Source organism: Pteropus vampyrus, unplaced genomic scaffold (genome assembly GCF_000151845.1).
Source record: "Pteropus vampyrus isolate Shadow unplaced genomic scaffold, Pvam_2.0 Scaffold20, whole genome shotgun sequence".
Lineage (NCBI taxonomy): Eukaryota > Metazoa > Chordata > Mammalia > Chiroptera > Pteropodidae > Pteropus > Pteropus vampyrus.
The window spans coordinates 1,950,530-1,962,543 of NW_011888801.1; the positions used below are offsets into that span (position 1 = coordinate 1,950,530).

General features: G+C 33.7%; 1 protein-coding gene across 3 annotated transcripts in view; it reads left to right on the forward strand.

Moving 5' to 3' along the window:
* The window catches only part of ADK (adenosine kinase), a 475,283-nt gene that overhangs the window by 151,017 nt on the left and 312,252 nt on the right, over positions 1-12,014 (forward strand). For all 3 annotated transcript variants that reach the window (XM_023527928.1, XM_023527927.1, XM_023527929.1), the window contains exon 4: positions 2,267-2,345. In XM_023527928.1, the coding sequence (XP_023383696.1) occupies positions 2,267-2,345 (79 nt within the window). The remainder of the gene's footprint in view (positions 1-2,266; positions 2,346-12,014) is intronic.

The window sequence follows — 12,014 nt, forward strand, 5'->3', positions numbered from 1 at the left end:
AAATGGCAGGCAGCTAGGAATCTACACAACTACCAGAATACAGGGGACTTTACCATGACAGTTTGGAACATTTAATCTATTTCTCATTTAGAAAAAAAAGTGCAGTTTGCTGTCAGCATTAATTTAACATCACATGTAGAAATGCTACGTTTTCTAGGATTTGACATTTTCAGCGACTGAGAATTACTATGTTTTGTAAATGGAAATACCACTACTAAAAACTGAATGCTATGAATAGAATGATGTCATTTGTTTCCAAAGATTATTGATATACTAGAGTGATGCGAAAATAATAAAAGTGAGATATTTTGTGGCAAACTTTGGGGTAAGGTTAGTACTGTAATCCGTGAATTATCTTGGCGTAAACGCTGTAGGTGCAGGCTCCGTTGGCGAGTATTCTCAGAGCAAAAAGGAAATGGGTTAAACAAATTTCACTCTTGTGGTGTGGTAGGCGTGGTTAGGCAGAAACATTGGTGTTCCAAATATAGTGTTTAAAGAAATCACTGTTACTATAATGTCTCCTATCACTGCTGTGTCAATTCTATTATATTTCCTTTCTGTTAAAATAGAATTTGTTAGTTCTCAAATTTGTGGTCTGCATGTGGCATCTTTCCAAGCTTTTTGGTGTTGTTATACTTTTGTTTATTTTTACGTATATAAAACATGTTTTTTGATATCCAGTAAGACTTAGAAGAGGAAGTGACTGTATGCTTCATCGTCCATCTTGAAATGTGAAGAGATTCTATAATTTTTACACCTCTTGAACTGATAACATTAGTAAGCAAAATTTTGGTTTCTACAGAAAACTCTCTTAGTTAACTAGATTGAGGAGAAATACAGAGATTTCTGTGTGTTTGTGACTAACGAATAATTCTGAGACTGTGGTTCTGATTTTGACTCACCAGTGTGCCATATATGACCTTTGTTTGACAGTCTACTCAGGTCCACTTTCCCCATTTGTTAAGTGAAGGCATTCTGTTAGGTGCTTTTCTTCTCTACAATTGATCATATTTACTGTTTACTTTGTTTTTGTTATTGAACTTTCCCAGCACCATCTAATAGAACTTCTTTTGTAATAGTAGGAATGTTCTGTATTTTGTGTGTCCAACATGAGCCACTAGCCACATATGACTGTTAAACACTTGAAATGTAACTAGTGTGACTGATAAACTGAATTTTAAATTTATTTAACTTTAATTAGCTTAAACTTGAATGTCTATAGCCATATGAGGCTAGTAGTTACCTTACTGTACCACTGCAAATGCGATCTACAACCTTTGGAAGAATTGGCTTTTGAAAGTGGAGGGACCTCAGATGAGCCTAGCAATTGATCACTATATGTTTACTTTGTCCATTCACCCTCCTTTTCTCCTCCAATCTCTAACATCATTTTTAGCTGATACTTAGTTCATAAAGTAAATAAAAGAGAATGCCCTCTAAACTACCAAAACTGCCTACCTGACTACATCTGTGTCCCATATAGTTTGCATTCTCTATTGTTATTACATCAATAATATTACCGGTGTACAAATATTGCTGTCAGAAGTTCTGGTCAGGTTTGGTAATTGTGTTCATTGGCATCTCAGGGTTGTACAGATGGAATCCCAAGGCAATTGGAGGTGCAGGACTGGCTATAACTCCATTTCCCCTACCCCTAATCTATTTCTAAATTTATCTTTTTTTTAATATATTTTGAAACGTTTGAAATATTTCACTTGAATGACAGGATCTACTTCTATACTTATAGTTTTAAAAATATTTCCCAAACTGAAGTCTTCCTTGAATGTTGGACTTACATCCCAATCTCTCTCTGCTTTGACTGATCTCTTGTTACACTTATTGTCTATATTATACATTTTGTTATTTGGCAACTTGTTTTTTTCTAATTTTCTCTACTTTTTCATATGTATTCATTCTTTTGTCCCTCCAAAGCATGTAAATCCTTGGAAATTCAAGCACATACTTCTGCCCCTTGGATATCTCCAGAGAACCTAACATGTTAGAGATATGTAATAAGGAATATTGATTTGTGATCCAAATTAGTAAATGCCATCTAATTTGAGACTTATTTGAATCAGTGTCCATAGTGCCTTGGCTGGGGATTTGTAGTAAGAGTTATTCTTCATACAGTATTTTAATTGATTTATTCAACATAATTATGTAATTCAAAAATTCCACTAATTGTGATTTAATGTGCTTTTGATCAGAAAAATCTGTTTGTGACAACTGACAGATGCTAACTTTTTCTACTATGATTTCCTTATAGGTTTGATGAACTTGTAAAAAAATTCAAAGTCGAGTATCATGCTGGTGGTTCTACACAGAATTCAATTAAAGTGGCCCAGGTTAGTTAATTATTTTTAAAGTTATAAATAAATGGATTAAAAATAATTCTAGACTTTTCGTCATCGTGCATAACTGTTTCAATCTAAATTTTGTTGCTATGGAATAGTTTCGTTGGTTTTGAATTAGGATTTTAGCAGGCATTGCCCCTTTAATCAGCAAAAATTATTTTAATCGGTATTTCTTTGGTTACTAGTAAGCTTGAACATCTTTTAATGTGTTTCTTGTTTAATTACATTTTTTCTTAATTATTTTTCAAGTCTTTCGACTATTTTATAATTTTTCATATTATTAGTTTGTAGAAATTCCTCATATTTTATGGATAGTATTTCTTTTTATTCTATAAGCTTAAAGTAGTTCTTATTTGTTATTTATACTTTAACTCTGCTTGTAATGGCTTTTACTGTGCCATAGTTTTTAGTTTTTTAAATGTAATTAAACCTTGTGGATTCTGCATTTCTTATAGAGCTTAGAAAGAACATTCCTATTATAAGATACTACAAGTTTTCTTGTATTATATAGAGATACATATATATCTGTATACATAAATAAAGGTATGTTTGTATTTAAGTATCTGTATGTCTATATCTGGGTATATTGTTCATTTACATCTATACATATATAAATTTACATATATGTATGTATGTATAAATTTATATATCTATATCTACACCCATTTCTATATCTTCCAATGGGTAATTGGATAAAATCATTTGACATATACTCTTCAAATCACCAGCCTAACCTAATCTTGAGTGAGAGACTTAGTGTTCTGCTGAAACTTCCAATTATGAAGGACATGAAAAAGCTTTACATACCTCTGGTTCTTAAACTCTGCGATTCGAAAGCTAGCTCAAAGTCCCACTCAGTGCAGTCATAGGTCAACTCTGATGGACTCAGGTCAGTTTCATTGATAAAAGCTTTCCCTTTGAATTTTATTAAGTTTAAGGACTAGAGAAGTGGAAAATTTGCAAGTGATGGTGAACAACTTCTATGTTTTGAATTAACCCTTAGTTGATTTGGGCACACAGTGTAATTATCCTCCATACTGAGGAAGCTCACATTTAATCATAGTGTTAAAATATTTTACGTTGTAAAATTTAATCTTTAAGGTGGTCATTTGTGTACAGTGTCCTGAGGAGAAGGTCTTTGTCAGTTGATTTATATTCCGATCACTTTGTGACCTCAGGTTAATACTTTTTGTCCTTAGGTAATGTATTAGTCCACTCAGGCTACCATAACAAAATAGTATGGACTTAGCTGGCTTAAACAAGAGAAATTTATTTTATCACAGTTCTGGTGGTTAGATGTCCAAGAACAAGGTTGCATCACGATTGATTTTGGGAAAAGTCTCTTTCCTGGCTTGTAGATGGCTGCCTTCTCACTGTGTCCTCACATGACTTTTCTTCTCTGTCCATATAGAGAGAGCTATCTCTGGTGTTTCTTCCTCTTATAAGGATACCAGTCCTATTGGATGAAGCCCCCACCTCTTAGGACCTTATTTAACTTAATTATTTCCTTAAAAGGCCCTGTCTTCATGTACAATCATGGGTTTAGGGCTTCAACATATGAATTTTCAGGGTGGGGACACAATTCCGACTATAAAAGATATGTTATTTTTAATTTAATTTAATTTAATTTTAAATTAAGTTTATTGGGGGTATCATTGGTTAATACAATTATATAATTTTCAGGTGTACATTATAATTTGACATCTGTATATTCTATTGTGTGTTTACCACCCAAAGTCTAGTTTCCTTCAGCTACCATATATTTGATCCCCTTTACCCACTTCACCCTCTCCCTACCCCACTATATTTGACCCCTTTTACTCTGTCTACCTTCCCCCTCCTCCCTCATCCTCTACTCTCTGGTAACCACTAGTCCATTGTCCATGTCCATGAGTCTCTGTTTGTTTGTCCTGTTCATTCGTTGCTTTTAGGTTTATATCTCACATATAAGTGATCTTATTTTTAAAGCCTCAATCTATCAAAGCACATTCTACTACCTTTTCAGTTGTTTCTCCTTCTAGGTCTGGGAGATTATTAGAAAGGTCTCTCCTTTCTTGAGCATCTTTATCAGTTTCTACCTTCCCAAAGTTTATTACTTACATAATTAATATCAAGACCTCCATTGGATTTCTACCTGATAATTGGACTCATTGAACAACCAACACCTGTTATTATTTGTGCAATTTTTATAGTACTTCATGTGCATTGTGACAGTGTATCCTAGTAATGGTTTATTTGTTTCTGTTTTTATCAAGGAAGTAAATAGAATTTAAAGTTTTGGGTGGCTCATCCGTTAGTTTTTTTATTAGTGGTATATTTGTGGTTAAAATGCTATTGTAATTGTCGGACTAGCAATCTTTTTTTTTTTTTAATACCATAAGCAGAGCAATTCAGTTCAGTTCAGCCAACGTATATTGATATGTATGAAGCTCTATGCTATATGATAGACATACTGATAAACACGAAATGTCCCTAGTTTACAAAATTCTTGCTTACATCTTAAAACTTACCATTTCTTTTCTCTTTAAACACCATTCTAACTTCTCTTCTAACTTTTCTTCCTTGTTATTTATTAAATTCCTACTCTGTGCCAGATAGTCTGTTAGATATTGGTGATGGAAAAGCTAATAATCAACTTAGTCCATATTCTTGAAGCTTTCGTTATAGTGAAAATGTATTTGGGGATGAGGATTGTGAAGTGGAAAGAGAGAACTATAAACTATGAAGTATAATGTAATGTTGTAGGAGCAATCCTCTCCACCCCTAAGAGATAAACAAATTTATAAGAACCAGAATTAAAATATATCAGTACTCACATATGTGATTTTTTTAGTTTCTGGAAACGAAGGCAGAACTCTGTATATCTTCTCAAGTACACCTCCAGTGTGATATTCAGTTCCTAGTTGGATCACCATAATTCCCATTTTCTCAATAAGATTTTTATCTCATGTCCTAGATTTTAGGATTTTTAAGTTTGAACATGGAAAACTGAAAGAGATAATAGAAATAGTTTTCCTCTACCCAACTTGAACCTCCATCTCCCGGCATAAAACTGGTTTATCCTAAGGTTTTTTTCCCCCAAACCGTTTATGGAGCCTCTCAGATACTATCACAAGGAGACAAGGATAATGCTAGATTTGTTCTAGATTTTTTTTTTGCTTTCAAAGCAGAGCAATTCTGCTTTTTTTCTATATGTTAACTTTAATGTGAGATTTAATTTTTTAAAAGTTACACTGCTCGCTTCACACCCATTGAGATAGCTACTATCTCAAATATAAAATAACAAGTGTTGGCAAGGATATAGAGAAATCGAAACCCTGTACACTGTTCGTGAGAAGGTAGAATTGTGTAGCCACTATGGAAAACAGTATGGGGGTTCCTCAAAAAATTACAGACAGAATTACCATTTGATCCAGCAGTTCCACTTCTGAGTATGCTATGAATCGAATGTTTGTTTCCTCCAAAATTCATATGTTGAAACCCTAACCTCCAGTGTGATGTTACTTGGAGATGAGGCCTTTGAGAGGTTATTATGGTTGGATGAGGTCATGAGGGATCCCCTTCTGAGTGATTCTAAAAAGAGACCCAGGAAACTTACTCACTCACTTTCCCCTTCCCTTTACATGAGGACACAGTGAGAATGTGGCCATCTCCAAGGCAGGAAGAGTCCTCAATTGGTTCTGAATTGACTGCACCCTGATCTTGGATTTCTTAGCCTTCACAACAGTGAGAAATAAATTTTTGTCATTTAAACCAGCAGTTCCCAACCTTTTTGGCACCAGGGACCAGTGCTCCTATTAGAATCTAATGCCCGATGATCTGAGGTGGAGTTCAGGCAGTGATAAATACAGATGAAGCTTTGTTCCCTCGTCTGCTGCTCACCTCCTGCTTGTGGCCCAGTTCTTAATAGGCCATGGACCAGTACCGGTCCTGTGGCCTGGGGTTTAGGGACCCCTGGTTTAAGCCATTCAGTTTATGGTATTTTATTATGGCAGCAGGAGCAGATGAAGACAGGTGCATATTCAAAAGAACTGAAAGCAGGGTCTTGAAGAGCTATTTGTACACCCATGTTCATAGTAGCATTGTTTATAATAGCCAAAAGGTAGAAGCAACCCAGGTGTCCTTCAGTGGATGAATGAATAAACAATGTAGTGTATACACACAGAGGTATATTACTCAGCCTTAAAAGGAAATTCTCACAGTTATTGCAACATGGAAAAATCTTGAAGGCATTAATGCTAAGTGAAATAAGCCAGTCACAAAAGGACTAATACTGGTGATTCCACTTACATAAGGTACCTAGAGTAGTCAAGTCCATAGAGATGGAAAAAGGGTTGTTGTTTGCGGGGGGGAGGAAAGGGTAATGAGGAGTTAGCGCCTAATGGGCATAGAGTTTCCGTTTTACAAGATGAAAAGAGTTCTAGAGATGGATGGTGGTGATGGTTGTACAACAATGTAAATGTACTTAATGCCACTGTACTTGTATACTTAAAAATGATTAAAAAGGTAAATTTTGTGTTATATCTGTTTTAGCACAATTAAAAAATAAATAGATTCTAGAGATGCTTTGGTAGTGAATGATATCAGTCTGCTGCATTTACAGATTTCATTTGTTTATTCAACAAGTAATGAGACAACATAACAAATAAAGAGCATGGGCTTGCTCTTTGGACCTTGGGAGTCCATTTAAATTGGGTTTGAATTCAAGCTTTGTCACTTTACTGCCTATGAAGCCATGATCAATTTACTCAACTTTTCTGAGCCTTTCATCTATAAATGTGGAGGGTAAAGCTTATCTCAGACGGATGTTGTAAGGATTAATGAGATAATGAGTTAAAAAATTATAATACTTTTTAAAGAGAGTTTGGAAACCACCTAGGTTGAAGGCTTTCCCCTTGCATTTATCTGAGTTTTCTTCACCTTAACAAAACTTACTTTTACCTATTTATGGACAGAACAACTGGATTTGTGGCTCTCATCTGCTTAAAAGTACTTATTTCAGTCTAGCCCTTAATTGAACATCTTGTAATATTTTGAGAATATTTTTTCTATCTGTTTGATGGTCCAACCACATAATTGCTAAATTGTTATTTTATGATGAAGATAGCCACACAGTTTTGAAAAACATTCCTTTAGAAGGAAAATTTCTCAGATTTCATTGGTAGTCATTACTAGGAAGAACTGATTGTTTTGTATATAAAGCAGATATTTATTGAGCATCTGCTATGTTTTAGCCATTGTTCTAGGTAGTTACTGGTAACCTAAGTTGTCTTGTCTAAATTTTAAGTGAAATCTGAAAAAAATATTTACAGTCTTAGAGTTAAAAAAACCTTATATATTAGTCTTGGTTGTATTTAATGTGGTGAGTGAACGAGGACATTGAATTTGGGCTTAAAGCTGTCTAAAAACTCCAGGCAAATGGAATAGAAAGGAGTTGACAAGGATAGCCCACCAGGGAAGGTGCTGGATTTTGTTCATGTTAGTGTGTTTGGTTGGTTTTGGGCTATTGTTGTCTTTTCTTATCCACTTGAATTATTCTAACCTCGGAAAACAACTGGATTATAGCTTTCCATTTTCACTATCACTCTAGATTATTGAAGAAGCAAATTTTGGGCAAAAATATTAGTCCAGTAGAGCTACACTAACTGAATATCTGCTAGATACTGTAAACTGTAGATCTAAAATAGAATAAGATCTATAATAAGAATTCAGTCATCATTCAAATATCCATAATTATTCCATATATATATTTTTGGTGTATACCATGTGGAATATGTGTTTTCTGTAGTATATATTTTGAAAATATTCAATTCTTACGTGAAGACAAGGAAAACAAACAGGATGGATAAAATTTATAGATAGTAAATTGGTAGCTTAGAAGATAGTGTCAAAACTCAGAGGATATTTTAAGTATAGATAGTAAATAAGCAAGTAGTTTGGAAAACAGGCATACTCGACAAGATGTGTTAAATAGTAACAGCAGCTAAGTTTCTATCACCCACAGATAGAAAGGGATGGAGAGACCATATCATGATCATGTACCACTGGGCTGACAGTTATATTACCCTCAAATTGATCACTCATCAGTGACACCTAGTTTGTTCTCATTCTGGCCCCACATGCACTATACCCAGGAAGGGCAATTAAAACCATGACTATTTAATATGCTGTTTCCCAAGTGTTAGCATCTTTGCTTTGAGACTCTCCCAGAGAACAAGTGAGGAACACATCTTTGATCCAAAGCGCTATTGTATAATAGACTCCCTTGCTCAAATTGTGACCCTCTTTTCAAAACCACACCATCATCATCAGGGAAGGCTGACAAAGTAAACAGAAAGGACATTTGAAAACATCCTGTTCCTTATAGTACTCGATTGCACCCTAAGGTGTTGCACTATAAGTGTTAACTTACCCCAGCTTGTTCCTTTGCTTCTTGTTGTGTGTCTTAAATGAATACACCTATGATTTTGATATCTTAATATGTTCAGTAGGCCCTTTCTGTTCTGTGACCTCTGGGATAGATAGTTTGCTTGTTTATGTACTTGGAGACTAACAGTGCTTCAAGCTAATTTCCCCATACAATGCCAGGATTAAATGCATTTCTCCTGGCTTAGTAGTTTAACAATAACTTACATTCTAGCTATGAAAAAATATGCAGAAATATTGAAAGGGAACATTATTTGCAAAAGTCATCACCTATATGAATTACGAACTGAAAGTCCTATGGAGAGTAAAGGTCAACACTTTACAATGCAGAGCTCATTCCTTCAGATCTTACCAACAATCATACTTGGATACATCAAATGATTGGCAAATCCTGTCAACATGAACATGTTCTTATTACTCTTAGATACTTTGATTCGCTAAATCACATTCTTGAAGAGTTTAATGAAACCACTGGCAACATAAAGCAAAATATTGTTCATATCCTGTCCAAATACAATTCTATACGTTTCTTATCTGCATATTTGACAGATTACAAATTTAAATTTTGGCAAATTTCATTCAGTGTAAACTTCTTATTAATGGAAATAAAATGATCTTATCTGCTAAATATCCTCTATTCTTTACATAAAACACTGTGGAAAGGAGGTGTGATTTGCTACCTACAATATTGATGCTTTTGTGTTGAATGCTTTGGTCACTTTTCAATTTTCTGAAAATATATAGAAGCACTTAATGTGATTTTGACTTTAAAGAAGGAGATAGCCTCCTTGGACATGTGCCTAAAAGATGGCTATAATTGTTACTGGACTTCGATAAGATGTCCTGCAGTAAAACATTTTTAAAATAGGAGATGAGAAGAATGTCTTTGTCTAATTTGGTAATATACTGAAGATGACAATGGGAAAAAAGACTACAGTGAAACAAAAATTTATATACCATTTCTTCTAAAGTGTTTGATGCTATTTGAATAGGCCATAAGAAGGCCAGGAAAAAACTCATACAACAAGTGACTCATTTTTGTAATATGACTGCTTTATAACTTAAGTGGGGGGAAAGGTTGCCACAAAAGGGCAGGCAAATTAAATAAGGCTTTCTCAGTTTCTTTACTAAAACTGTAACTTATTTGGAATCCAATTTTGACAGCAGAAATTGAATTTACCCATGTGCTTCAGAGTGTTTTGAAATGATGTTCATTTCAGAGATGGATAGCATGTATAATGAATCTATAAATGGAAAGGACATGATTGATAAACAGTTGGAATATCAAAACAAGCATTTAAATTCAAGGTAGGTGGATATTTTGTAGAGCTAGAAACTAATTCTTATTTTCTAAATACCAGCTGTTGCTAATAAGTAAAATCCTAAGTATTCCATTCTCAAATGCTTTGGTTGAAAGGATATTTAGCTTGATGTCATCACATTGGACTGACACCAAGAATGTGGACTTGATAAGAGCTGTAAGTCAAAGTGAAATTTTCATTTTACCGTATTCAGTTGTACCACACATAAAAGAAGGATGTCCTAATGGTTCCAGTCACTTCAGAGAAGTACTGTTCGAAAGGAAACACAGAGTAACAGTATTCTGTTATTTCATGGGAGAAAAGAAAAATGTCATTGTTAGTTTTCACTAAATATTGGTAATATCTGTTTAATCCAACTTTTCTTTTAAAAAATCTTATATTTGTGTATGTTAAGAATACACAATATGGTCTAAAATTAAATAGTCAATAAAGAATTAAGAAGTTAAAATAAGTTGTATCTATTTTAACAAAAGAAACACAGTGATTGTTGTATTTTCTCACAGATATTATTTGTTTAATTAGTCCTGCTTTTAATTATTAACAATTGCCATTATCTGTTCCTATTGTTTTGTTTAATTAATAGCACTCATGTAACAGAAAAGTAAATAATACAGAATAATATTTAATTTCAAATGAGTATTGGTTTGCTTGGGCCACCACAGCAATGCCAGACTGGGTAGCTGAAGCAAAAGAAATTTATTTTCTCACAGTTCTGGAGATAAGAATTTGAAGAGCAAGGTGTCAGCAGCTTTGGATCCTTCTGAGTCCTCTCTCCTCTTGCTGCCTCTTCACATAGTTGTCCCTCTGTGCACAGCCCTGGTATTTCTCTGTGCATTCTTATCTATTTTTATAAGGATACCAGCCCGATTGGATTAGAGCCCACCCAAAGGGCCTCATTTGAAATTCATTAGTTCTTTAAAGGCCCTCACTATTACAGATTTTCTTTCTTAATCATTTACACAGTAAAATCATCAGTAATGGACTTGGTTTTTTTCTCCACATAAGCATTAAACATTTTGCTTGGACTCTTCTTGAATTCTTAGATCCTAACCTGGTTCTTTGATCACTGACTTTTCAATCTTCCAGTTTTTCATCTTCAGGTTAGATAAACCTCCATATGTGTATTTAATTTCTAGTGAAATTTTAAACCAAATTTTTGTTTTGATTTTTTTAAATTAAATTTGAGAGAACTTTATAAGTACTAGTATGTTTATGTTTTTACACAGGATTACATGGGGGTAGAAGGTGAAAATTTGTAATTAGGAGTATAGTGTCATCTCTACTAACTGAAGAAAAATGGAGGAGAGAGGGCTATTTGGCAAGAAACACATACAAATTTAGGGATTTCCATGAAATGATCTGGAGTCTTCCAAAGAAAGAAGTATTATTTTATCCTAAAGATCTTTGCTTTAAATAGAAAAATGTACTTTATTTAGAAAGATGGCAATTATTAAAGTAATAGGAAAATGGTTACTCTTGATTATTGATTTGAAAAGCCTTAGGGTTGCATGGGGAGAAGAGTTATTTGTTTTTTAAATGCAAATGTCATGTAATGAATCACTTTTCAGAATTCTGTTTTAAAGCTTTCTGGACCTATATGTACATTGAGTTCCTAAAAACATTTTAAAAACATTTAAAGAATTCTGTTTGAATCAATAAAAGTATGTTGAACCAAAAATTGTAAAGGTGATAGTTCAAGAACCATGTAGCAAGCATTTCTAATTGAGTCATAGTATTTAGAAATTAAAATTGATGAAAAGGAAGAGCCTCATCTTTCTTTTGTAGACCTTTTTTATAAAATATAAAAGATCAGTTAATTTGTTGGTTTTTCTGTATTAATAAATATTTCTTATTATCTCTTTTGTGACCTATTTCACCTGAAAAAGTTAGTTATTAAAAAGCTTTTTATTAG